The sequence below is a fragment of the Pelodiscus sinensis genome, chromosome 25, assembly GCF_052426305.1.
Source record: "Pelodiscus sinensis isolate ZL-2025 chromosome 25, ASM5242630v1, whole genome shotgun sequence".
Taxonomy (NCBI): Eukaryota; Metazoa; Chordata; order Testudines; family Trionychidae; genus Pelodiscus; species Pelodiscus sinensis.
In genome coordinates this window covers 15,904,917-15,931,519 of record NC_143076.1, presented here as the reverse complement: position 1 = coordinate 15,931,519, position 26,603 = coordinate 15,904,917, and the positions used below count along the sequence as shown (strand labels likewise).

The 26,603-nt window shown below is 61.3% G+C and overlaps 2 protein-coding genes across 5 annotated transcripts; one reads left to right on the top strand and one right to left on the bottom strand.

Annotated features, from left to right (window-relative positions):
• The first annotated feature begins 11,689 nt into the window (after positions 1-11,689).
• On the top strand, positions 11,690-17,217 carry DRC12 (dynein regulatory complex subunit 12 homolog). 2 transcript variants are annotated; one of them, XM_089773263.1, is made up of 6 exons: positions 11,690-11,984; positions 13,036-13,115; positions 14,125-14,190; positions 15,699-15,805; positions 16,351-16,481; positions 16,785-17,217. In XM_089773263.1, exons 2-6 carry the CDS (start codon positions 13,049-13,051, stop codon positions 16,873-16,875), a joined length of 462 nt encoding a protein of 153 aa, XP_089629389.1. In that variant the 5' UTR covers positions 11,690-11,984; positions 13,036-13,048; the 3' UTR covers positions 16,876-17,217. The 2 variants fall into 2 exon arrangements, with proteins under 2 accessions (XP_089629389.1, XP_089629388.1); XM_089773262.1 differs by lacking the exon at positions 11,690-11,984 and adding an exon at positions 12,023-12,138 and having other exon boundaries at positions 14,090-14,190.
• Positions 17,218-17,253: 36 nt separating this feature from the next.
• Positions 17,254-26,583, bottom strand: NHERF4 (NHERF family PDZ scaffold protein 4). 3 transcript variants are annotated; one of them, XM_075909760.2, is made up of 9 exons: positions 26,058-26,583; positions 24,655-24,682; positions 23,851-23,915; positions 22,822-23,033; positions 22,118-22,304; positions 21,865-22,001; positions 20,943-21,147; positions 20,414-20,610; positions 17,254-20,200 (listed from the first exon to the last, which is right to left on the bottom strand). In XM_075909760.2, the coding sequence occupies exons 1-9, from the start codon at positions 26,071-26,073 to the stop codon at positions 19,892-19,894; spliced, it is 1,356 nt and encodes a 451-aa protein (XP_075765875.2). In that variant the 5' UTR covers positions 26,074-26,583; the 3' UTR covers positions 17,254-19,891. The 3 variants fall into 3 exon arrangements, with proteins under 3 accessions (XP_075765875.2, XP_075765874.2, XP_075765873.2); XM_075909759.2 differs by lacking the exons at positions 24,655-24,682; positions 26,058-26,583 and having other exon boundaries at positions 17,254-19,165; positions 20,009-20,200; positions 23,851-24,540; XM_075909758.2 differs by lacking the exons at positions 24,655-24,682; positions 26,058-26,583 and having other exon boundaries at positions 23,851-24,541.
• Between the last annotated feature and the right edge of the window lie 20 nt (positions 26,584-26,603).

Genomic DNA, 26,603 nt, shown 5'->3' with positions numbered 1-26,603 from the left:
TGAAAGCTGGTACCATTGCACCCTGACATAAGAGTTTAATGAAGTATATCATCAGTTCTGTTTTTTAATAAACAAGTTCTCCTAGTGGGTGGATCGCTTATTTGACTTTTACAAAACCAGCCCTATTTAAGTACTCAAGAATCATATTTTCAAGAATGCTTGAGTGACTTGGGACCACGAGCCCTGTTGGTTTTAAACTGCAAAGACCGATGAAGGAGCACAACTGGTCAATGCATGTCAGTATAGTTTTTCTGGGTAAGTTTAATACATTAGAACAGTGGTTCCCAATCTTTTTGATACCAGTAAACCCATTCACAAGCTTTTGGAGGACTGGTAACTTATATTTGCATATTCATTAAGCAAATGATGAATATGCAAATAAAATGTGTCGCTGGCCCGATCTGTCCAGCCAGGCGTTCGCCCCCCACCCCCAGCCCCAATACTAGCCGCTTTATCAGCCAGCGCCGGCTCCCCTGGCTGCATCCAGCATTCTGCGTCGGTGTGCACGGCAAGTTGTTCCGCCTCTCCCCCCCCCCCCCAGTCACACAAATTAATAGAATTGTGCGCCATAATTTTTCTAAGGACTGGTATTTTTTTTCTAAGGACCGATACTGGGCCGTGGAGCACACTTTGGGAAACGCTGCATTAGAAGATGATGTGAATTGCAAATACAGTATAGTCTGGGCTATTTGCTTATGTGGGAGTCTCACAGACGTTAGAGGGACCAGTCTTGTCTTTTTTCAGCAATGATGAATATTTTAACTGTGAAACGTCTTAGTGAGAAATGTATGTAAACGCTGAACTTGTGTTATCAGTTAGAAAAATGAAAGGAACAAGTAAACATGAGACATCCATGTTAGCAATGTCACTACGGAGTGGAATGTAGACAACTAGCAACATGTAAATAAAAACACTGATTTAAATTTTAAAATAATAATCCGGATTAACATCTACCTAGACCTGCCTGCGTGAAGAACACACTCCATATTCTAACACGGGACAAATGGCTGACCCCCCCCCACGTAAGTATCTCAGGAGCCTCATGTAAGAGCACCGAATGCAATGCAGTGACCTCAGGGGTGGAGGCAACAGCTAGCATATAAAATCCTACACACCAGCAGGAGAAGGAGAAATGTTGACCAAGAACAAATGCCGGTCCTATCCAAAAATGCTGCATGGGATCATTGATATCCATGCAAATCAGAATGTAGGCTTGATGTATACGTCTCTGAGGCCATTTCTACATTAGGCGATTATTCCAAATGTACTAAATTCAATTTCTGGACATCTGAGTTTCCAAATTCAAAGTTCCATGTCCTCACGACAGGGAAGAATCGAATGTCGTCTGAGTTAGTGCACCCACGTTAATGGAGCCTGCCTCAGACTCAGGCCCAGGAAGTACTCTGGGGAGCTGCAGGTGGTCTCCCAGTGGCCAATTAGTTCGAATTAGCGGCACAGGAATGTCTACACTAATATTATTTTGGACTTACAAGTTTGGGAATAGCATTACTCCTCAGACTACAGCGTTCGAATTCCACAGCCCCTTCTTGCAGAATAATGGGTTTGATAGTGTGGACACATCACTTAGATAATCAGTATTGGGGGGCTAATTTCAGACTAAGGTCCTAGTGCAGACCAGTCCAGAGAAACCCACTTGGTTCCCAGTATCTGCTTCTAAAGTGGCTTCTTCCAACATCTGAACCTGCACATTCCAGGGAATCAGGGTTTAAACGCTAATGCTTATAGTTCCAAAACATCCTCTCCCCGTTGTTTGTGTCATAAAGGCAACAACCCAAAAAGAATGTGCTTGTTTTACTGTTGACCCCACCGCTCCTCCCCAATTAGCAACCTACTTCCATCTTGCTTTGTAGCGAGTTGAATTATTGTCCAGATCTTGCACAAAAGCAGAATTTCCCTTTTTCAAAAAGTCAGCTTCCTTTTTCTTCGAATGGACAATTTCCAGCGTAAACAGATATATAAAAGGTTGCACTGATTTATGGGTTGTGGGAAATGCATGGCTTGCAGGGTTCAGTCCACCCTGGGAAACTGTTGACTAAAGAAGCCATCTCCTATGAAATTGAACTTGCACCTTGAAGCTTCCAGGCATTGCTGGTGTGTTTTGCTCTGTCCCTTCCTCTGTAAAGAGCATGGTGCCAAGTTAAGGTTCTCAGACATTCTTATCAAAGTCATACACTTCCCTATTTCACATGAGGTTTCCCTCCCACAATTTGCATAGAAATAGAAACTTGCTCCCAGTGTGTTAACACCACGGCCCCTCCATCTTCCAATCATACTTGGGTTTACCTTGAGAGCAGCTGCAAAAGGCACATGTCCCAAGAGACCTGGCTCACTCCCGACACGTGCTGCGCTCTGCTCCCACAGCGAGTCCCAAATAGCATGAGTGGGACTGCCCATCCTAGCAGCTAGGCAGGTTTGCAAGTTGGGGATCGTAATGCTTGATCCCTAGACAATTGGTTCTCAAAGTGTGGTCCCCAGACCACTAGTGGTCCAACGACTGTCTTGCAGGTGGGCCGCAGGCTTGGGACTTGCCCCCCACACCTGCAGCAGGGAGCCTGCACTGGCACTCCAGCCTCTCTCGCCGCCCAGGTGAGGTTGGCGCACTAGTGCCAGCTTCCTGCTGCGGGGGCGGGGAGCATCATGGGGGAAGGAAGTGACTGGGGGGATGACAGCGCCGAAAACGGCTCACCTGGAGGCTTTCCCCACTGCTCCCATTGGCTCAGCCCGCTCCTGCACCCTCCCTCCCACCCAGATCTTCCCACCCTCAGCCCGCGCAACACAGACCTGGGAGTGAGGGTCTGGGTGGGAGGGAGGGAGCAGGAGCAGGCCGAGGGCGGGAGGGTCTGGGTGGGAGGTGGGTGCAGGAGCAGGCCGAGGGAGGGAGGGTCTGGGTGGGAGGTGGGAGCAGGAGCAGGCCGAGGGCGGGAGGGTCTGGGTGGGAGGTGGGTGCAGGAGCAGGCCGAGGGAGGGAGGGTCTGGGTGGGAGGTGGGTGCAGGAGCAGGCCGAGGGCGGGAGGGTCTGGGTGGGAGGTGGGAGCAGGAGCAGGCCGAGGGAGGGAGGGTCTGGGTGGGAGGTGGGAGCAGGAGCAGGCCGAGGGCGGGAGGGTCTGGGTGGGAGGTGGGAGCAGGAGCAGGCCGAGGGCGGGAGGGTCTGGGTGGGAGGTGGGAGCAGGAGCAGGCCGAGGGAGGGAGGGTCTGGGTGGGAGGTGGGAGCAGGAGCAGGCCGAGGGAGGGAGGGTCTGGGTGGGAGGTGGGTGCAGGAGCAGGCCGAGGGAGGGAGGGTCTGGGTGGGAGGTGGGTGCAGGAGCAGGCCGAGGGCGGGAGGGTCTGGGTGGGAGGTGGGTGCAGGAGCAGGCCGAGGGCGGGAGGGTCTGGGTGGGAGGTGGGAGCAGGAGCAGGCCGAGGGCGGGAGGGTCTGGGTGGGAGGTGGGAGCAGGAGCAGGCCGAGGGAGGGAGGGTCTGGGTGGGAGGTGGGTGCAGGAGCAGGCCGAGGGCGGGAGGGTCTGGGTGGGAGGTGGGAGCAGGAGCAGGCCGAAGGCGGGAGGGTCTGGGTGGGAGGTGGGAGCAGGAGCAGGCCGAGGGCGGGAGGGTCTGGGTGGGAGGTGGGAGCAGGAGCAGGCCGAGGGAGGGAGGGTCTGGGTGGGAGGTGGGAGCAGGAGCAGGCCGAGGGCGGGAGGGTCTGGGTGGGAGCAGGAGCAGGCCGAGGGCGGGAGGGTCTGGGTGGGAGGTGGGAGCAGGAGCAGGCCGAGGGAGGGAGGGTCTGGGTGGGAGGTGGGTGCAGGAGCAGGCCGAGGGAGGGAGGGTCTGGGTGGGAGGTGGGAGCAGGAGCAGGCCGAGGGAGGGAGGGTCTGGGTGGGAGGTGGGAGCAGGAGCAGGCCGAGGGAGGGAGGGTCTGGGTGGGAGGTGGGAGCAGGAGCAGGCCGAGGGGGGGAGGGTCTGGGTGGGAGGTGGGAGCAGGAGCAGGCCGAGGGGGGGAGGGTCTGGGTGGGAGGTGGGAGCAGGAGCAGGCCGAGGGGGGGAGGGTCTGGGTGGGAGGTGGGTGCAGGAGCAGGCCGAGGGCGGGAGGGTCTGGGTGGGAGGTGGGTGCAGGAGCAGGCCGAGGGGGGGAGGGTCTGGGTGGGAGGTGGGAGCAGGAGCAGGCCGAGGGGGGGAGGGTCTGGGTGGGAGGTGGGAGCAGGAGCAGGCCGAGGGGGGGAGGGTCTGGGTGGGAGGTGGGAGCAGGAGCCGGCCGAGGGCGGGAGGGTCTGGGTGGGAGGTGGGTGCAGGAGCAGGCCGAGGGGGGGAGGGTCTGGGTGGGAGGTGGGTGCAGGAGCAGGCCGAGGGTGGGAGGGTCTGGGTGGGAGGTGGGAGCAGGAGCAGGCCGAGGGGGGGAGGGTCTGGGTGGGAGGTGGGAGCAGGAGCCGGCCGAGGGCGGGAGGGTCTGGGTGGGAGGTGGGTGCAGGAGCAGGCCGAGGGGGGGAGGGTCTGGGTGGGAGGTGGGTGCAGGAGCAGGCCGAGGGCGGGAGGGTCTGGGTGGGAGGTGGGAGCAGGAGCAGGCCGAGGGGGGGAGGGTCTGGGTGGGAGGTGGGAGCAGGAGCAGGCCGAGGGGGGGAGGGTCTGGGTGGGAGGTGGGTGCAGGAGCAGGCCGAGGGGGGGAGGGTCTGGGTGGGAGGTGGGTGCAGGAGCAGGCCGAGGTCGGGAGGGTCTGGGTGGGAGGTGGGAGCAGGAGCAGGCCGAGGGCGGGAGGGTCTGGGTGGGAGGTGGGTGCAGGAGCAGGCCGAGGGCGGGAGGGTCTGGGTGGGAGGTGGGTGCAGGAGCAGGCCGAGGGAGGGAGGGTCTGGGTGGGAGTGAGGGAGCAGGAGCAGGCCGAGGGAGGGAGGGTCTGGGTGGGAGGTGGGAGCAGGAGCAGGCCGAGGGCGGGAGGGTCTGGGTGGGAGGTGGGAGCAGGAGCAGGCCGAGGGGGGGAGGGTCTGGGTGGGAGGTGGGTGCAGGAGCAGGCCGAGGGGGGGAGGGTCTGGGTGGGAGGTGGGAGCAGGAGCAGGCCGAGGGCGGGAGGGTCTGGGTGGGAGGTGGGTGCAGGAGCAGGCCGAGGGGGGGAGGGTCTGGGTGGGAGGTGGGAGCAGGAGCAGGCCGAGGGGGGGAGGGTCTGGGTGGGAGGTGGGAGCAGGAGCAGGCCGAGGGGGGGAGGGTCTGGGTGGGAGGTGGGAGCAGGAGCAGGCCGAGGGGGGGAGGGTCTGGGTGGGAGGTGGGAGCAGGAGCAGGCCGAGGGGGAGAGGGTCTGGGTGGGAGGGAGGGAGCAGGAGCAGGCCGAGGGAGGGAGGGTCTGGGTGGGAGGTGGGAGCAGGAGCAGGCCGAGGGCGGGAGGGTCTGGGTGGGAGGTGGGTGCAGGAGCAGGCCGAGGGCGGGAGGGTCTGGGTGGGAGGTGGGAGCAGGAGCAGGCCGAGGGCGGGAGGGTCTGGGTGGGAGGTGGGAGCAGGAGCAGGCCGAGGGAGGGAGGGTCTGGGTGGGAGGTGGGTGCAGGAGCAGGCCGAGGGCGGGAGGGTCTGGGTGGGAGGTGGGAGCAGGAGCAGGCCGAGGGCGGGAGGGTCTGGGTGGGAGGTGGGAGCAGGAGCAGGCCGAGGGCGGGAGGGTCTGGGTGGGAGGTGGGAGCAGGAGCAGGCCGAGGGAGGGAGGGTCTGGGTGGGAGGTGGGAGCAGGAGCAGGCCGAGGGAGGGAGGGTCTGGGTGGGAGCAGGAGCAGGCCGAGGGCGGGAGGGTCTGGGTGGGAGCAGGAGCAGGCCGAGGGCGGGAGGGTCTGGGTGGGAGGTGGGAGCAGGCCGAGGGAGGGAGGGTCTGGGTGGGAGGTGGGTGCAGGAGCAGGCCGAGGGAGGGAGGGTCTGGGTGGGAGGTGGGAGCAGGAGCAGGCCGAGGGAGGGAGGGTCTGGGTGGGAGGTGGGTGCAGGAGCAGGCCGAGGGAGGGAGGGTCTGGGTGGGAGGTGGGTGCAGGAGCAGGCCGAGGGAGGGAGGGTCTGGGTGGGAGGTGGGAGCAGGAGCAGGCCGAGGGAGGGAGGGTCTGGGTGGGAGGTGGGAGCAGGAGCAGGCCGAGGGAGGGAGGGTCTGGGTGGGAGGTGGGAGCAGGAGCAGGCCGAGGGAGGGAGGGTCTGGGTGGGAGGTGGGAGCAGGAGCAGGCCGAGGGGGGGAGGGTCTGGGTGGGAGGTGGGAGCAGGAGCAGGCCGAGGGGGGGAGGGTCTGGGTGGGAGGTGGGAGCAGGAGCAGGCCGAGGGGGGGAGGGTCTGGGTGGGAGGTGGGTGCAGGAGCAGGCCGAGGGCGGGAGGGTCTGGGTGGGAGGTGGGAGCAGGAGCAGGCCGAGGGAGGGAGGGTCTGGGTGGGAGGTGGGTGCAGGAGCAGGCCGAGGGCGGGAGGGTCTGGGTGGGAGGTGGGTGCAGGAGCAGGCCGAGGGGGGGAGGGTCTGGGTGGGAGGTGGGAGCAGGAGCAGGCCGAGGGCGGGAGGGTCTGGGTGGGAGGTGGGAGCAGGAGCAGGCCGAGGGCGGGAGGGTCTGGGTGGGAGGTGGGAGCAGGAGCAGGCCGAGGGAGGGAGGGTCTGGGTGGGAGGTGGGAGCAGGAGCAGGCCGAGGGAGGGAGGGTCTGGGTGGGAGCAGGAGCAGGCCGAGGGCGGGAGGGTCTGGGTGGGAGCAGGAGCAGGCCGAGGGCGGGAGGGTCTGGGTGGGAGGTGGGAGCAGGAGCAGGCCGAGGGGGGGAGGGTCTGGGTGGGAGGTGGGAGCAGGAGCAGGCCGAGGGCGGGAGGGTCTGGGTGGGAGGTGGGAGCAGGAGCAGGCCGAGGGGGGGAGGGTCTGGGTGGGAGGTGGGAGCAGGAGCCGGCCGAGGGCGGGAGGGTCTGGGTGGGAGGTGGGTGCAGGAGCAGGCCGAGGGGGGGAGGGTCTGGGTGGGAGGTGGGTGCAGGAGCAGGCCGAGGGCGGGAGGGTCTGGGTGGGAGGTGGGAGCAGGAGCAGGCCGAGGGGGGGAGGGTCTGGGTGGGAGGTGGGAGCAGGAGCAGGCCGAGGGGGGGAGGGTCTGGGTGGGAGGTGGGTGCAGGAGCAGGCCGAGGGGGGGAGGGTCTGGGTGGGAGGTGGGTGCAGGAGCAGGCCGAGGGGGGGAGGGTCTGGGTGGGAGGTGGGAGCAGGAGCAGGCCGAGGGGGGGAGGGTCTGGGTGGGAGGGAGGGAGAAGGAGCAGGCCGAGGGAGGGAGGGTCTGGGTGGGAGGTGGGAGCAGGAGCAGGCCGAGGGCGGGAGGGTCTGGGTGGGAGGTGGGTGCAGGAGCAGGCCGAGGGAGGGAGGGTCTGGGTGGGAGGTGGGAGCAGGAGCAGGCCGAGGGAGGGAGGGTCTGGGTGGGAGGTGGGAGCAGGAGCAGGCCGAGGGCGGGAGGGTCTGGGTGGGAGGTGGGAGCAGGAGCAGGCCGAGGGCGGGAGGGTCTGGGTGGGAGGTGGGAGCAGGAGCAGGCCGAGGGCGGGAGGGTCTGGGTGGGAGGTGGGAGCAGGAGCAGGCCGAGGGCGGGAGGGTCTGGGTGGGAGGTGGGAGCAGGAGCAGGCCGAGGGCGGGAGGGTCTGGGTGGGAGGTGGGAGCAGGAGCAGGCCGAGGGGGGGAGGGTCTGGGTGGGAGGTGGGAGCAGGAGCAGGCCGAGGGGGGGAGGGTCTGGGTGGGAGGGAGGGAGCAGGAGCAGGCCGAGGGAGGGAGGGTCTGGGTGGGAGGTGGGAGCAGGAGCAGGCCGAGGGCGGGAGGGTCTGGGTGGGAGGTGGGTGCAGGAGCAGGCCGAGGGAGGGAGGGTCTGGGTGGGAGGTGGGAGCAGGAGCAGGCCGAGGGAGGGAGGGTCTGGGTGGGAGGTGGGAGCAGGAGCAGGCCGAGGGCGGGAGGGTCTGGGTGGGAGGTGGGTGCAGGAGCAGGCCGAGGGAGGGAGGGTCTGGGTGGGAGGTGGGAGCAGGAGCAGGCCGAGGGCGGGAGGGTCTGGGTGGGAGGTGGGAGCAGGAGCAGGCCGAGGGAGGGAGGGTCTGGGTGGGAGGTGGGAGCAGGAGCAGGCCGAGGGCGGGAGGGTCTGGGTGGGAGGTGGGAGCAGGAGCAGGCCGAGGGCGGGAGGGTCTGGGTGGGAGGTGGGAGCAGGAGCAGGCCGAGGGCGGGAGGGTCTGGGTGGGAGGTGGGAGCAGGAGCAGGCCGAGGGCGGGAGGGTCTGGGTGGGAGGTGGGAGCAGGAGCAGGCCGAGGGAGGGAGGGTCTGGGTGGGAGGTGGGAGCAGGAGCAGGCCGAGGGAGGGAGGGTCTGGGTGGGAGGTGGGTGCAGGAGCAGGCCGAGGGAGGGAGGGTCTGGGTGGGAGGTGGGAGCAGGAGCAGGCCGAGGGAGGGAGGGTCTGGGTGGGAGGTGGGAGCAGGAGCAGGCCGAGGGGGGGAGGGTCTGGGTGGGAGGTGGGAGCAGGAGCAGGCCGAGGGCGGGAGGGTCTGGGTGGGAGGTGGGTGCAGGAGCAGGCCGAGGGAGGGAGGGTCTGGGTGGGAGGTGGGTGCAGGAGCAGGCCGAGGGAGGGAGGGTCTGGGTGGGAGGTGGGAGCAGGAGCAGGCTGAGGGAGGGAGGGTCTGGGTGGGAGGTGGGTGCAGGAGCAGGCCGAGGGAGGGAGGGTCTGGGTGGGAGGTGGGAGCAGGAGCAGGCCGAGGGCGGGAGGGTCTGGGTGGGAGGTGGGTGCAGGAGCAGGCCGAGGGAGGGAGGGTCTGGGTGGGAGGTGGGAGCAGGAGCAGGCCGAGGGGGGGAGGGTCTGGGTGGGAGGTGGGTGCAGGAGCAGGCCGAGGGCGGGAGGGTCTGGGTGGGAGGTGGGAGCAGGAGCAGGCCGAGGGGGGGAGGGTCTGGGTGGGAGGTGGGTGCAGGAGCCAATGGGAGCAGCGGGGAAAGTCTCCAGGTGAGCAGTTTCCTATGCTGCCATCCCCCCAGACACTTCCTTCCCCCATGAGGCTCCCCCCCCCCCCGGTAACCTCACACCGGGAACGGGAGGACGGGGGGCTAGGGTGCAGTGCAGGCTCCCCGCTGCAGGGAGGGGCTATGAGTCCCGAGCCCGTGGCCTCCCGTAAGACAGTCACGGCCCACGCGTTGGGAACCACAGCTCCAAAGAGATCCCCCCTTCCCAGGCAGCAGAACCCGTTAGCCCCTGACAACGAAAGCACAACGGAAAGGACGCCTCCGCCCAGCCTCCCGCCCCCTTCCTTTGCCAGCAGGGCTGAGCTGCAAGAGCTGGGCTGAAGGGCCTTTCAACCCAGTCTGCCCTCATCCCTCCTACACGGGGCCGTGCAGGTCACAGGGCTGGGGCAGCTCCTCGAGGCTTCGGGCCTGCACAGAAGCAGTCGCTCTCGTCTGCTCTCCAGGCAGACTCCACAGCTGGGCTTTCCCCTCGTGTCGCCCCACACTGCTAGCTGACAGGACAGAGTAGCCGCAGGCCTCCTTGCCCTTTCCAGGACTTGCCTTTTGGTCCTATCACAACACTGTGCTGCGGGCCTCCATTGTGCGGCAGCACACTCACCTCTCACATGCACGCTCTGCCTTGTGGTGCACTGCCATTTATCGCCATGGGTACTGCGCGGTTGTGCGCTGCTTAGCCAGCAACAATATATTGTGCAACACCAGGAGCCCTGGAGCCAGGACAGCTTCGTTGCACTCCGTGAAGTTCCCCCTGCACAGAGCTTCATTCTCACTAACCTCACATTGACCTTCTGCTCTGGGGATGCCTGTTCATTCCCTGATCCGGAGATTGTACCAACAGGCCAACGGACTGCTAGTAAACAGGGCGTGTGCTGGCTAACCTCCTATAAATCAATGCACATTGACATGAAATTCACCAACTTGGTTCCATTGCCTTCTGGGGGCTGGTAAATATTTCTGGGAACAGGCAGCTCCCTGCCTGGTTTTAATTACCTGGGAGAGTTTTCCTAAGGATTACCCTGACCTCAAATATTTCCACATCAATCAGGTGCCATGTTCTTGAGGCTTTCCCCCTTAGATACTAATGCAGTCTGGTTAATATTTAAAACCATGTGACCACCACTGGGTGTCACACAGGCAGTTAAATGATGCCACAACTTCCCAGGGACAGAACTTATGGGGATTATGCCGTCTTTGCTGGGCAAAACATAACCACCACTATGGACCTGATCCAAACCCCGTTTGGATCCAGGGAGAAACTCTTGGGGACTTGAATGGGTTTTAGATCTAGTCCAAAGAGCCCAGCCCTGCAGGTATGAATGGCTGTGTTACTCACACATTTGCCTCTGGCAAAATCCAACAAGGGCCTCATCATTGAGCCAGAATTAAAGTGAGGGTAGAATTTTTCCCTGCCAGCTAAGAGAGACTCGCTGCTCTGTCCTCAGCAGGGAGCGGCTGCTGTAGCTCAGTGAGAAGTGTTCTCCTCCAGCCAGGCAGCTCCGTGCGCAGCCCCGAGGCAAGGCTCATTAAGCAACTGCAGGACGGTTCTGTCATGTAGCTTAGAGGGAACCTTGGATTTCCCTATTGAGGCTAACACGTTGAGGGCCAGCATCAGTATGGCTAGACTCCAGCCAAAGAACCGGCTCCGATTGTATCACATTTTTATTTTCTATGTGGTCCATGGACATTAATGAACCCTCATGCTTCCCCAGGGCTGTGGATCGCTATGATCCTCATTTGACACATGGGGAAACTGAGGTACATAGTGGGAAAGTGAGTTGACCAGGGCCACACTGCAAAGAAAGCAAAGCAAGGTGCAAGGGTGTATTTACATGTAAGACCTAAGGCAAGTGCCACCCCTGTTAGCCCAAAAACAATCAGGGTTGGGGGGGAGGGGAATCCCTATAGGTTTAGATATGAGGACAAGTTCCCCTTTGTGGCTTTCAAGTTTCATTACCTTCTTGATCTAGACTAGGATTCAGCTCTAGTCCATTAATGCTGCTGCACAGTATTGCTCCTGAGATTTCTGCAGTGACTAACAACACCCAAGAACCGTGGGCTTAGGCCTGGCCAGGGCTGCATTGTGAACTATAGAAAGCGTGTGTGTGTGTGTGTGTGTGTGTGTGTGTGTGTGTGCATGTGTAGAAAGTGTATGAACTGTAGAAAGTGTGTGCGTGCATGTGTGTAGAAAGTGTGTATGAACTGTAGAAAGCGTGGGTGTGCATGTGTAGCAAGTGTGTGAACTGTAGAAAGCGTGTGCTTGCGTGTGTGTAGAAAGCGTGTGTTTGTGTGTATGTGTAGAAAGCGTGTGAACTGTAGAAAGTGTGTGCGTGCGTGTGTGTAGAAAGTGTGTGTGTACGCGTGTGCAAGACGGAGCGAGGGCCACTCTGTCCATTTGTGTGACGGTGCCCGTCACGTTACGTGCCACTGCTGGCCTGCGTTTGTGTGAGGGTGCGAGACACGGGGTGACGCTGCGTTTGCCGGGTCTTCTCCCCTTTCACCGCCTTGGCCGTCCAGGCTTCTCTGTCTTTGACGGCTCACAGGCAGCCCGGTTGCAAAGCTGCCAGTTCCTGTTCAGTGGTTTACCCCTCCTGCTGGAGTCCATCGCTGCCAAGCTTTCCTTGGTCACCATAGCAGCAAATGGGGCTGCTGCCTAGCAATATAAAAACCTTGTCTTGCCCTGCCAGGATAGGCTCCCAACACCAAGCTACTGGTTCTCCTCACCCCTGATTGGCTTGCCCGGTGCTACTCACCCAGGGTAACGTTTTTTGTTGGTTACGTTTCTTGTTGGATAACTGCGGCATATCAAGAAATAATAAGTGCTTCGCTTCCAGGTATTCAAGGGGAGTTAATGGCATCTTGAGCGGAAATTACTGTTTAAAAGCCTTTCCCTCTTTGGAGTTCCACTGAGAGCCACCTAATCAAAAAGAGCAGCAAAATACTGATGATGTGAAGGCAGGAAAATGGAATGTGACAAGCAAGAGGAGCGGAGCCTAATGGTTAAGCCAGGGCCTGGGAGTCAAGACTCTATTTTCAGTTCATATTGATTTCCTTTGTGGCCCCAGGTGAGTCACTTCCCCTGTCTGTGTCTCCGCCGGCCCCAGCTGGTTGCTAGTGGTTTGAAATCTGGGGCGGACAGCACTGCAGAGAGATCACCGTGCTGTGTGCAGGGTGCGGGGGGCGCCACGTTTATGGAAGCGGCACCGTTTGCAGCGACAGGTGTGTGACGGAGCTGGGGCCGAGCGCGGAGGACAGGATGCTGGGCCGCGGTGTGGCAGCGTCGAGCGGGGGCATGCCCACTGACGTCCGTGGCTTTACTTCTCTTTGCACAAGGGAGCTCAGACTCGGAGCCAAAAGCGGGAGGGAAAAGTACCGAGCCGCTTTGGAACTGGTGCACTGAGAGCTGGGGCACGTACGTGGCTACCGCGAGCTGGGGGCTGAGTGCAGAGACAACTGCCTGCGTGACGCGAGTGGTAGGAGTGTAATGTTAGCCGGGTGCCCAGCTCAGAAAGCAGCACTGCGCCAGCAGCAGCGCAGAAGTAAGGGCGGCAAGACCCTACCCGTGTCGCCCTTACTTTGTATTGCTGCTTTCTGAGCTGGGGGTAGTAAGTGGTGGCGGTTGAAGTATGGGTGACCACATTCCCCCACGCCTTCCTTACTGCTGTGCTGCTGCTGCTGGCCAGATCTGGAGGCAATGCTGCTGCCAGCAGCTGCACAGAAGTAAGGGGAGCAATACTGTAAACTGCCCCTACAATAACCTTGCACCCCCCCCCCCCTCCCCAACTCATTTTTGGATCAGGACCCCGACAACTACAACACTTTGGCCTTTCAGATGCAAATAGCTAAATTCATGGAACTTACCATTTTAAAAACCCTACGGCTGTGAAATTGACCAAAACAGACCTAGCTATATAGACGCTGTGGATGCCAGGCGCACCATGTATTTCCGTTTGCTCTGTGTGTCTTAGGAGCACAGGACGTGCCAAATTTTCAACAGCTTCTCCAGGCCGCTACCTCATTTCCAGCAGGGGCCGGCACAGACACGTCTCCAGGGAGCGGTCCTTGGGGAAGAGCAAAGCACAGCGGTCAATATGTCTTGTCAATTTCGATTTGCAGAAGGAAACAAACAATGGCCCCAAGGAACAGAGGCAAAGGAAAGACGGGAGGGAAACAGAAGAAAAAGAAGAGTGTGGCAGGTGAGCTTGGATCCCGGCAGCCAGTCCAGAAGATTCCTCTGTCCCCCTGTTTCTGTGCCCCGACACCCCACGCCTAGTGCCAGAGACTGACTTGGCTGCAGGCCCCAGGGAGCCCAAGCTGGGAACGCTGGGCTGCTGGAATGTGTGGGACAACATTCCTCAGTGGGACAACATTTCTAGTGCTTTCTCATCCTCCCTCCCCCAGCCCCGAGCCCTGGCTGGGCCACAGCACAGCCGCTCCTACGTGCTGATGAGAACCAGAAGGCAGATGAGAACCATCCAAGGGCCTTTCCTACCAGGTTAATCACCTCCCAAGCCAGGTGGAAGCTACGAATCAGAGACTGGACCTCTCAGGCCCCTGATTCTCCCACCGGGGCCTTTAAAATGGAAGCACCCGGCATTGCGCCGTAGGGACAGAGATGCCGGAAGATTGCTAGGAGGGAACTCCTGAGCACTTACATGTCCAGGAGACTCGGTCTTAGCCAATTTCAGTGGTTTCCAGGGAAATGCTCTGCATAACCCCAAGCAGGCTTTCCTCTTGGCTACCACCAGGACACGCTCCCCAGCCGAAGTGGCATGGTTAGGGCACTGCACTGGATTATTCCCACTGGCCAGCCCGGGCGACGGTTTGGAGTCCCTGGTTCCTACATGGTGGTAGATCTGATTCCTACTCTTCACACGGCAGCTGGGCAAGCGGGTGCTATGGGACAGATTGTCCAAAAAAGCACCTCCTGAAAGGTGCAGGTCAGGCAGAAAAAGCTGGCCCCACACATCAGAGAGGGAGTCACTGGGGCCTGAGCCCTGTCAGAAATCTGTCCCTTATTCAGATGCCTACATGGGAGTGAAGATCTCTGGAAAATCTGGCCCTGTTTCTGGTTACTGGGCTTGACGATCCAGCTGCACCAGGGGAGGAGAAGGGAGAAGCAGGATTCCAGGCCATCCTGACCTAGAGTTTCTCTCATCCTCTGCGTCAGATTGGCAATAACCGTCTCTGTCTCGCTCACTGCAGAAAACGAAGTGGAAGAGAAATACAGGAAAGCAGTCCTGGAAGTGGACATCTTGAAAGAGCACCTGGGTAAGAGCCTTTGTTCCTTCCAGGGGACATGTGTCCCGCTCCACTGGGGCTTGGTCCCAGGTGGAAGATCAAACAGAGGGGAGCTCTCTCCCTTCACAGGGGAGACAGCTCCTGGGAGCTAGCGAGTTTCCCATATGGGATCAGTCACTATCCCCTGATTCTCATCAGAGGCGCCAGCTTTCATAGCAAGCAGCCCAGCGGTGCTCAGTTTTCGTTATGCCAATGTAAATCTGAAATCACTCCAGCAAGGTCAGTGAGTTCTGCCACTGTAAGTGTGGACAGAATCAGCCTCAGGCCTAGTGATTTATCTCTCTCAGCCCCTTTCCACTGGAAGAACCTCTGAACGGCTTTATAATTATGCCTAGGAGTCCCTCCCCCTCCTCCTTCCCCTCCCCCAGACTCAGAATGCAGCCACCCCTGGGATGGAGCGCAGCAGCTGTTTCACAAGGCTCCGGGATACTATGCAACAGCTTAGGACAGGAAGTGAAGAAAAATAGCACCCTGCTATTGAAAGTGCAAGGGAGGCCTGTAGGGAAGCAGATCACACATGGTCAAGGGTAATTAACCATGGGAACAACTTACCAAGAGTTGTGGTGGCTTCTGCGTCACTAGAACTTCAGAAATTCACCCAGTTTTGATTTACAAAAAAACCTGCTCTTGTTCAAAACAGGAAGTTTTTTTGTAACCTGTGTAGCCAGGAGGTCAGTCATGTGAATGAATCTGGCCAAGGCATCATGGTTAATAAGCTGGGCCCAGATCCTCAGAGGTATTTAAGTGCCTAATTTCCATTGAACCAGTGAACAGTAAGGATACATCTACACAGCAATATTAGTTCGAAATAACTAGTGTTCTTTTGAAATAACAGTCTGTGTCCACCCAGCCAGCCAGCAATTTTGAAATAATGTAAAATACTGTCAAGCTGGAGGACTTCTTACTCTGACTCCTGTAACCCTCATGGTACGAGGAGTAAGGGAAGTCGCGGGAAGCGTGCTCTATTTCGAAAGAAGTGCTGTGGAGACGCTCTCAGTTTTAAAATAAGCTACGCAATTGACATTGCTCAATTTGCATCGCTTATTTCGAGGTAAGCCCCGCTGTGTACATGCACCCCAAGTGCTTAAATCTTTGGGAGTATCTGAGCCCTGGAGTTTGGGAAAAGTGCAGGGACCTGCCGGTGACCAGGTATGTCCCCTGCTCTGCCCCCCGCCCCGCCGCACTGAGACACTGTGATCACCACGGGCACCTTGCACTGAAACACCGTCATCTCGGGCCGCTCCAAAAGGCCCTCTGAGCAGTAGGCAGGGAAGGAGGGAGAGACATGCCATGCACTGTGGTTCTTTGCGCTTCCCATGGCTCCAGTCCTGAGCTCACAGGGAAGCACATAGGTGTATCCATCCCTTCCCTAAATACTCCAAGGGCAACCCCGCGGGGTACCTGCCGGGGGCAGCACGTGACGCGAGGGGAGGATGTTCCACCCTCTTGGCTAAGGGATGTGTCTCTGCCGCTGGCAGCCCTCTGGCGGGACGTGGCCAGGCAGGCCAAGGCCGATGGGGAAGGACTCAAGCGAAGGCTGCTGGAGCGAGAGCAGGAGCGGACGACAAGAAGGATATTTATGAAGGTGAGGGGCTGGGCTGCTGTTGCCTGGAGCTCGTGGGCTGTGGCGTGCTGCCGCTTTACCACACTCCTTCCACCGAGAGGGAGGCTGGGGGAGGAGAGCGGGCACTTGCAGCTGGCTGCTGTCCAAGGCTGGAGGGGTGCCTGAACCCCCCCAGTTCTTCCCAAGGAGGCAGAGGCAGCTGCAGCCAAAGGCCAGGGGCTCCGTTCCCGCCAGCCCCCCAACACTCTCAGGCCACTTCCTCTCCCCGCTGGGGAAACGCCGCTCAGCTCTCTCCCCTGCTGGACCCCACCTGGGTAACGTGCTCGCTGATGCAGAGCGCGGGCTCTCTCCACACCCTGCCTCGAATTCGATGCCACTGCCCAGCAGCCTGTGGCCTGGCAGAGGGCGCTTTGTCAGTGACCCAAGCGCGGCGGCTCGTCTGCGCGCGAGGCCGTGCCAGCCCTGGCCGCAGCCTGGATCCCGCTGTGGGCGCTGCAGCCTACCATCCCCAGCAGCGATTCAGCGTTCCCGCGCCACCCTCGTTCCTGCTCTCTTCCCCCCCGCAGCAACTTGCCACCAGGCTACCCAGCAGGCCCAGGAGGAGGGGGAGCAGCTGCGGGGGGAGAAGGACCGGCCCATCTCCGAGCTGCAGGGCAGAATCGACGCCATGGAGACAGAGTATGAAAAGATCCTGCATGTGAGTGGCTGGGCCGGGGGGCTGGCACCAGGCCCAGGGGAGCCCAGAGTTTGCCAGGGTTGGGGGAGGAGAATCGCCCTCTTCTCAGAGGAACCTGCTGCTCCACAGAGCTGGGGGTCCTACCCCCAAATACCCAGAGTGGCTCCCTGCTGGCATCTGCTCAGTGTGCTCCCAGGGTGCCCCTCACCATGGCATCTAGGCACCCAGCTCCAGAGCCTCCTCCCCTAGCCACCTGCCCCACAAGAGCCCCGCCCACCTTAGCAGCTGTTCTTCACCCGTTGCTTTTCTGTCCTCCCCCTCCAGGGCAGCCTGGACCGAGAAGGACGCCACCGCCATGCACACGGAGTACAAAGAGAGGCTGAGCGAGTTCGGACTCAGTCCCCTGGAGATCTAGGGCCCTAGCGGTGTGCTGGGACAAGAGGCCACATGGAGGCCCCATCATGGCCAAGCGCTAACCCCCCCAGCAGTGGCAGCTGGGATGGGCGGTGTGGCAGGACCTGCAGATATTCTCCTTCCTGGGCGGGCGGGCTTAGTGCTAGGGGACAGAGCTGGATCAACAGCCTTGGGGACCAGCATCCTCTAAGGCAGCTCTGTTGACACCAGGCCCCCTCCCCCCCCCCCCCAGCTAGCAGAACAGTTCAGCCTGTCTCCACTTTGTTCCTCGGTTTCATTGCTGATCCCCCTCCTTCCCTTCGCACACTCCCTCCCTCCCGCCCCTTCCCACAGAGCCCAGCCGGGTTCACGGCTTCTCCGATCAGCAGCACCCTTTCCATGGGTTTTGAAAGTTCTGTTTTAATTGTGTAAACAGAGAAGAAAAGCAGCACGGGGGAGCCTGCTCCCACCCAGTGGGGGGATGGGCAGAGCTGCTGGGCTGGGGGGGCGCAGAAGGAAAGGGGGTAGGTGTGTCCAGCACAACCCAAGGGGCCAGCTCCTTCGCCAGCAGGAGTGACAGCGCCTCGTTGGGACCGTGCACGGTCAGGCCAGGTCATGCAACTGCTGGCCCTGCTCTCTGCTCCATCACTCGAGCCAGACACACTGCCCCCGTGGCTGGACCACCACAGATCCTAGCTCACCAGTCCCGACAAGCAAGGGGCCAGCCTGGATCCCCCCCCTTGCTGAGGAGCTGCGACTGATGGGTATCTAAAGCCTGTGTCAGAGAGAGGCCCCTGGGTGGAAGCCAAGTCTCTGATCCCCAGAAAGGTCCTTCCCAGCCAAGCTCAGCATGAGCAGGGGAGATGGAGAGGCTGCTGGCCATTGTAAAAGTAAGAATAAAAGATACCCGCGGCGTCAACCCTGGCTGCAGCAAAATGGACGCTTCCCATCCCCCATGGCCTCTGATTAGCCATGGCTAAGCGCTCCCAGGCCTGCTTGCAAAAGACCTTCCACCAGCCACGCAAGTCCCTGGAGCCAGCCCCTCCATGCAACTTTGTACCAGCAAAAGCTGGATGTGAGTCAACAGGGCGCCCTTGTAGGCAAGAAGGCTAATGGCATATTAGGGGGCATTAGGAGGAGCATTGCCAGCAGATCTAGAGAAGTGATTAGTCCCCTGTATTTGGCGCTGGTGAGCTACATCTGGAGTCTTGTGTGCAATTCGGGGCCTCGCACACCAGAAAGGATGTGGACGCATTGGAGAGGGTCCAGCGGAGGACGACCAAAATGATGAGGGGGCTGGAGCGCATGACGTATGAGGAGTGACTGAGGGAGTTGGGTTTGTTTAGTCTGCAGAAGAGAAGAGGGAGGGGGGATTTGATAGCAGCCTTCAACTTCCTGACGGGAGGTTCCAGAGAGGATGGAGAGAGGCTGTTCTCAGTGGTGACAGATGGCAGAACTAGGAGCAATAATCATAAGTTACAGTGGGAAAGGTCCAGGTTGGATATTAGGAAAAACTATTTCACTAGGCGGGTGGTGACGCACTGGGATGGGTTCCCTAAGGAGGGGGTGGAGTCTCCACCCCTAGAGGTGTTTAAGTCTCGGCTTGACAAGGCCCTGGCCGGGTTGATTTAGTTGGGATTGGTCCTGCCTAGAGCAGGGGGCTGGACCTGATGCCTCCTGAGGTCTCTTCCAGCCCTGGGATTCTACGACAAGGTTTCGCCTCCCTCCCGCCTGTGCATAACTTGCTGCTCTTTCCTCCCCAGCTTTCTCTTCACTCTTAGTCCCCAGCCCCCCCCTCCCCCAGCCAGTGGGCCACCAGTCCCCAGCTCCAGTGCCTCTAACATCAGAGTCTCGCCACACGTCACCCCAGGGCCCAGTGCAGCCACTTCCCCGTCTGTGAAGCCCTCTCCTACGTGCTCCGTTGCTGTGCTCCCCCTGGCCACAGGGGAGACGAGATGGTGCTGCTGTGTCTGTCAATAAAAGAGGCACCATGCCTCCGCCCTGCTTTCCTTAAATGTGAGGCCTCCTTGGTTCGCCGGCCTGGGGCCTGCTCCCGTGCTGGGTCCGACCTGAATCTCTGAGACTGAGCACAGGAGAGGCAGCAGGGGAAGTCCCAAGATCAGATGATTGGCGGAGCAGCAGCCCAGGCGCTCGTAGCAAGGGAAGAATCAACGTGCAAGTTTATCGTTTGTGCAAAACGGCATGGTCAGGGCCGAGGGTTGAAGCCGCGGCGAGGGCGCTCAGCCCCCGGGCCCAGCGTCGCGTGGCTAGCAGGACTGGCTCAGCCCCTTTGATTCCTCACGTCGCGGCCCCTGCGTGGAACGGAGAAAGGACAGCGCCGCGGTGACTGGGGAAGGAGCAGGGAGGGGGGATCCAGCTGGCATGTGGGGAGGGGAAGAAGGGATGTCTGTGGTTAACCCGTAAGCATCAGCTTTCCCGGTTAACCGGTGGCCTGGCCCAGCAAGAGTAGCCTCTGCCTGCCCACAGCCGGGCTCGTCTGGCCAGAGTAGCCCACGGCACCCGCCTGTGCCCACTGTCTAGGGCAGCTCCACTGCAGCCCAGGGCTCTGGATGGCAACGCTTTTCTACCTAGCCCCTCTAATAACCACGCCGGGAGGCTCTGCCCCGCCTCAGCCGACTGAGGAGCCCACGGCCCTTCACCGGGGCACGTTAGCGAATGCAAGGAGACTAGAACCCAGGAGCTCTGACTCCCAGCCTAGGCTCCCTCGAAGTTTTTCCACCCATATGCAGAATAAATTTTGTTTTGTGCACCCAGGTATGTGCCGCTGTGCACCACCAATGGAAACATACACTGCCGGCTGACGGTGCTCTGCTAATCCGCTGGACAGCACCCGAATCTCTCCGGGGCAGCACTCAGATTAAAGGGAACGCTGCTCCCAATCGTTCACCTCCCAACCCCACCCCAAACGTTGCCTCAGTTAGGCAATGAAACCAGTGGTGGGGAGGCAGCTCAGGATTCCGGGCACAGGCAGCCAGGGACACAGAGAGGCCCGCTGTCTTGGGGGTGGGATGCAAGGCTCAGAGCTTGAGTCGTGCCAGAGGGGCGCTGTCTGGGGCCTCCAGCCAGGCTGGGGGTGTGTGGGTCAGGCTGACATTGTTCGGCCACCCCTGGCGCTCAGGCTGCTGGGGACTTGCCTGTGTGGTGAAGACCTCTGGCTCCTCGGTGACAATCTGCTGCTGAAATCCGCGCCCTTCCGGCCCCCGGTCGGGGAGGCAGAGGCAGGGCGTGCTGGCGGGCGCGCTGTTCCCCTGAGGCGTGATGGGACAGGTGGGATCCGTGGGGAGAGGGGGCCCCTCTTCAGAGAACAGCAGTGGCGACAGGCCCATCTGGAAAACCAAGCGTGGGCCTGAGCCGGGGAGAGCATCCCGCAGAAGGGGAAGGGAGGAGCCATGTTTGCCAAGGTCCTTCTGTCCTGGCATCCCGCACGGCCAGTGACCCCGCCATGGCAGAGGGGGCCCAGGGAGACTATCTGCAGGGCTGCTGCAGGGCAGGCGTTTCTCCCTCCCGCGGCACCGCAAGCCTGCTGGCCCGGGACGTACCGAGCTGTAGAATTTGTCTCCTTCCGGGTCGATGACCAGCAACGTCACCTGGTTGCCGCCGGCGCGGATCCTGTCCACTACCTCCTGGTGGCCCAGCTTCTCCACGTCCTCACCATTCACGGCCAGGATCCGGTCCCCTTCCTTCATCCCTGCCTTGTCCGCTGGCAGCCCCGCATCCACCTCGCTCAGGAACTGGCCTGTGCGTGTGCGGCGGCGACCCAGCGCGAGAGAGGAAGAGGGAGAAGAGAGTCAGTGAGAATTAGAGTGTGTGTTTGAGAAAGAAGCTGAACTCTCTTTACTGAGAGGGACCATGTGGTGGGGTTGGCCCCTCCAGCTAAACGCATTGATCCTCACAGGAAAGAGGCCATTAGGGACAATATCCCCCTTTTATAGATGGGCAAACTGAGGCACAAATGGGGTGACCTTGGCAAGCCCCTAAGGGTCAGGGTCAGAACTCAAGAGCTCCGAGCTCCCAGGCCTGTGCTCAGCCCTCTCTCGGGCTTTGCCTCTCCCTCCTCGGCCACCTTACCTGTCCTCCCCGAGCTGCACTTCTCTTCCTTCAGCAGGAACCCGTAGCCATCCGGGCCTTTCACCATGTGCAGCTTCCTGGCCTTGAAGGGCAGCGTGGTGGCATCGGCCATGGCAGCGATGACCCTGACGCCCTGCAGCCGGTAGAACTCCTCCGACTCGTCGTCTATCACCAGCAAGGTCACTTTGCCGCCACTGTGCTTGAGCTGGCACCGACGGAAAACACGGGTGCAAAGCGAGCCACGTGGGCCTGGTTAAGGCCAGCACAGGGCCCCCTGCCTCCCCCACTGCGGGGTATAAGCCATGACACAGCCTGGAGACCAGGGGCAGGGCAAACTGCCCCTCCAGACGGACAGTCCTTCCCTCACATAGAGCTGGCGGAGGCAGAATTCAGAGCCCGGAGTGTGGGGAGAACCCGGCACTGGGGCATCACCCAAGGGCCCGTCGTCTCAGGGAACAGTGCACTGCTGTCTGCTGAGCGGGGCCGCCGGACGGCCACTGGATCTGTGTCTGCAGACAGACAGGCAGACGCTGCCTGCCTTGCGCGACTGTCATGGAGAGCGGTGGGAGAGAGGGAGGGGGAGGGACAAGCAGAAGGAGGAGGAGAGGCCAAGCAGGAGAACAGGGAGGTAGCATGGGACCATACTTCCCAGAGGGAAAATGGGAACCCCCCCCAGCCACTCAACCAAGCCCCCCCTCTATGTTGTTGCCTGGTTGTTGGAGCTCTGAGGGGGTCCCGCATGCAGGGATACTGCTCCCCTCCTCCCCGCTCTGGCTCTGCTTGCACCTCCGCTTGCCCCCGCTGCCCTACCCCCCACTGGCGTGGCCGCTCTACTCTTGCCAAAGATCATCAGCAAGAGAAAATGTCTCCTTTTGGGGGGAAGCGCCAGGATGGCGGCGGGACGGCCCCCTCACCCGCGTACCTTTCTGGTGAGCTGGGTGTACGTGTAGTTCCTCACGCTGGCCCCGTTGAGCTCCAGCAGCCAGGAGTCTGGGGGGACACCCGCCCTGTCCGCTGGGCTGCCGGTCGTCACGGCGAGCCGGAACGTGCCCTTCACGCCTGCGAGGGGAGCAGAGCGGTGGGGGAGCGCCCGGCGCCGCCGCGGGGAAACAGGCAGTGGGATACGCACAGGCTGCACGGGCGGGGGGTTGAAGGTTGCCGGGGGGGGGGGTTACCTTCTGGAGCTGAAACACGGAAGCCGAAGCCGGTTTTGTCCCTCACGACGTGGCAGAGCCGCGGCCCGGCGCGGTGCGGCAACAGCTCTGCCAGATTCTTGTCCAGGGCCTTTGCGACTTCGTAGGCACGGCCGTCCAGGACTGCGACGGCCACCTGGTCACCGCTGGCCTTGATCTTCTGCACCACCTGCAAGGCAGCCCACACACATGGGCCATGGCCAGGCGGGCTCCAAGCTCGGGTCTTAGGAGGGAGCCATGCCGGCAGATCGGCAGCCCTCTGGGCACAGGGCAGGGAGAACCCGGGCAGCAGCAGGGCACGCCTGCCAACCTGGCCCTGCCAAGGTGACTCACCCCGGCTAGGACAGAGAACCGGCTCTGCCCTGGCCTGCGTGTGCTTTGGGTCAATGCACGGAGCCAGGCAGTGCCCGGGGAGGCGGCTGTTTGAGACGTGGACACGAGGCATCGAGCTGAGACCCAGCCAACTCAATTCACAGGAGCCACCCCGCTCCCCTTGGGAGATCGACTGGAACCAAAGCCCCGCTCTCCGCACGCTGGCGCTTCAGGGGAGCTGGGCTCTGGAGCCAGATGCTATGGTGCAGGTTTCTTCTGGCCCCTGCCCTGGCCAATCAGATGGGTCCAGTCCAGTTCACCCCCCGGTGACCAGGCTGAGCTGACGGTGCTCGTCACAGGCCTCGACGCCTCACCCTGAAGTGCTCCATGTTGTCCACGTATTCCCCGTTCACCTCCAGGATCCGGTCCCCGTCCTGCAGGCCCCTGCGCTGGGCCATGCCCCCGCACTCCACCTGCCGGACGATGTGCCCCGGGTTCCCCACCTCCTGGTGCAGGCAGAACCCGAAGCTCTCCCCATTGCCTTTGGTCAGCAGGCAGAACCGCGGCGCCTCTGCCCCTTCTGTATCTGAGGGGAGAAGAGAGCCTGTGAATCCCACGGGGGGGAGGAGGGGGGTCGGCAACATGGGGAAGGAATCAGTAAGCTTGTCGAGATATTAGCGATCTGGGGTACCCCCCCCCCCATGCCTGCTGAAGTCCTAATATGCCCAGGCTCACCTGTACTTAGGACACACACCCGCCCACCGGTGCTTAGGCACATTGCAGTGCACACGTGCACGTCCTCGTGTCTGTGCACATACATATTCGTGTCACACTGCGGGTGCAAATGCGTCCGTGCACCTGTGGGGCCTCCCTGCACGTGATTGCCTCTCGGCAGGGACAGTTCCCCTCTGGTTTCACCCTTCCATACGTGGGGGGCGAGGGCTTGGGGGTCAGGTCTCCCTCAGTTCAGCATTGCCAGACGCACAGACAAGACTCCCTGACCCCTCCCCAGAAAAACAGCAGCAAAGAGACGCCCTGCAAGCCAGCCTCGGGCCAGGGCTCTGCCCCCAGCCAGAGGGGTGTAGGAGCCGCGCAGGCCAAGGCTTCCAATCCAAGTGTGTGCACGCAGAGGGGGGCGCTGGGGGCAGGTCTCTCAAACAGAAGAGGGGATTGCTCCTTCTGCACCCGAGTGCCCCAGCTCTGCTCACTCACGGGGCTGCAAGACCCCCTGCTGGTGGGCGGTCTTGCTCCACAGGTTGGGTCTGCCCCCCGTCCTATCCCACCCCCGTGCAAACAGCACCCAGTGTGGCCCTGGGGGGGAGAAATGCTGCTGAGCCTAATTTCCTCCGTTTGCTCTTGAAAAGGAACAAGCCGGCCCGCGGCGAGCCAGGGCAGCTGCTCACCGGAGTCCTCCGCCAGGCACAGGGCTGGGTTATCAATCCCATCTTTGGGGTTGAATTCAAATTTCCTGAAACGATAAGACAGGAGAGTCAAGCCACAGCAGCCAGGCCCCCTCCGGCTCGCCGGGCACCTCACCCCAGCCACATGGGCAGCGGCTGGCCTGGGCCCCTGCAGCAGGGAACTGCAGACCCATCCCCCTGGAGCCCAGAACTTCAAGAGGAGCAGGCGCGAGGTGCCACAGCTGCTGTCTCCTTCCCTGGGGGACCCTGACCTGCAGGCTCCAGTGTTCATATAGACCGAGGGGCCGGGAGAAGGACCCCATAGGGCTTTGGAGGGCAAGGCAGGTGGAGGCTTCAGGGTGCGAGTTGACCATCTCAGGGGGCAGGAAGGAATCTACTCACGTCCCTGCCACGCACCATGGGACAACCAGCCAGGTGCTGCCTTCCTCCGAGGCATCAAATATCGGCTACAGCCGGAGGCAGCGGACCACGAGTCCAGTCCTGCTGGAGACACTCTCTCTTCCTGCTGCAAGGGGTGACCGGTGTCTCTGTACACCACCCCCTCTAACTCTAAACTGCTCAACTGTGTGTCATGGCCCCCATACTGCTAACAGCAAATGGCGAGTCTCCCTTGGCACAGGTGTGAAGCAAGGAGGAGCCACACTGTGCCCAGAAAGTTCCCAGGAGCCCATGAGAACAGTGTAGTCCCACCTGCCTCTGGATTTGTCCCGCTCCCACACCAGGCATCGGGAGCAGTTGGCCAGGGACCAGCAAAACCAAACTACACAGGAGTAGCTCAGCACTTACAGGGTTAACTCCTCGGTGTCCTCAAGTCCTGCAAAAGAGAAGGCTCTGGGGTCAGATGGTCTCCAGTGGCCCTGACATTGCCGTGTGCAGTGCACCGCTTGGCACAGCTGGGCTCCATCCAGATGCCTGGCCCCAGCCTGGGGCCAGCAGACCCTGCCCCAGGGCACGGCCATGCACTCGCCAAGGAGGGGCCCATAGGGACACTGACCAGTCTTTTATGGCGGGTCCCCTTCCTAGGGCTGGAAACAAAGCCACACTAACGAGGTACAAACATCTTAGATGCCTCCTTTCCCGTGGGCTGGACCTGGCCCCCATTCCAGGGTGGCTGGCAGCTCCTGGGAGGCCACCTTGTCCTGCTGCGTGTGCACAAGAGCATGACCACAACCTCCACCGTGCACACCACAGCTCCGCTCCATCCGCCCCAGCCCAAACCTGCCTCCAGCAGGCGAGAGAGGGGGAGAGGGCAGCTGGAGCCCCAAGCTGGCTCCGTGATCAGATGCAGCTCAAAGGGTCACCGCCTCCTAAGCGGAGACGGCAGGACGTGGGTGTCTGCAGCTCTCACCCCCTGCAAGCTTTTTGCACCTGCTCAAAATCTCCTAGGCCGTGGAGCCAGCCAACGAGGGGGGGGGGATTTGGGGGGACGGGGTGTTAAGCAGCGTTCCACCACTAACTCAGTGTCGCTCCTGCTGAGCAGTCGCCACCCCCCTGAAGTCTGACCCTGCCGCCCCTCCATCCAGATATCCAGGCAGCGTGGCTGCTGGACCAAATGGGGCTGTGCCCCATTGCCTGAGACGCTTCCCACATGGCACAGCCCAGGGGAGTTGCAGCGAACGCCGGCTGGCAGCCCTGCCCACGCTCTGCAGTAAAAGAGGAGGGTGCCCAAAGGCCAGCAGGGACTGGAATTTGCCTCCCCACCGATCGCCAGAGAGCGGAGGCTCAGCATAGGGAGCCCAGCCAGCAGGGAAAGAGCCCTGGGGGTGCAGCCCGCAGCATTGACCTCTGGGCTTTGAGAGCAGCAGAATGCCCCTCAACCTTCACCTCCGGTTCATGGGGTATGGCTGCTGCACTGGGGAGCTGTGCTGTGCAGGGGCACGCTCGCCTCAGGGGCAAGTCTGGGCATTTGGGGGACGCAGGATGAGGGGCTGGCTTAGGGCAACAGGCAGAGGAACTCCTCAGGGCGAGTGCCATCAGCCCCCAAATACCAGCCCCAGAGCAGTCTCAGCCACTTGGAGCTGGCAGGGGCTGCCTGGAATCCACAAGTGAGGAGACACTAGGGCCCCCCCAAGAACTCCACTCCCCACCCCCCAGGGAGCTCTGAAGAAAGCCCTGGGCACTTGTGGGGGGGTGGGTTCCTCAGAATCAACCCTTCTCCCCCCGCTGCTCCCCGCGCCTCAGCTACTAACCTTGCTTCTGCTTCATGGCGGTGGCCAGAGTGCAAGGTACGGGCTGAAGTGGCAGGGAAGCTGGTTCCCCGCCTCCTTTAAGAATGCGGAGGTTTAATGTTTAAACAAGGCCAAGTCTCCCTTGCACCCATGGAACTCGGTGCCCCTCCGCCGAGCCCTCCCGGGTCTCACCTCGGCCAGCCCAGCAGCCGCGGGACCTGGGAGTGAATGGACCTGGCCAGGGTCACGCAGCGAGGCAGTGGCACAGCCAGGGAAGGGACCCAAGAGTTCAGGCTCCCCCCCGCCTCGGGAGAGAAAAAGAAACCAGGAATCCAGGCTGCCAAGTTCCGGCTCGCCTGCCCGCCCGTCTCTGTGGCCCTCCAATCCCCACCCTCCGCTGAGGCTGCTCGATGGTCCCTGCTCCCGAGGATCAGCCCAGGGACCCCCAGACACAGGCCACCAGAGGAACCACTCTAATTAGTGGCCCAGGCTGGCGTGGGGAGGGAGCCCGGGAGAGGGATGATTCTGTTGTCCGTCCCTCCGCCCTGCAACCCCCGGCCCTTCCCT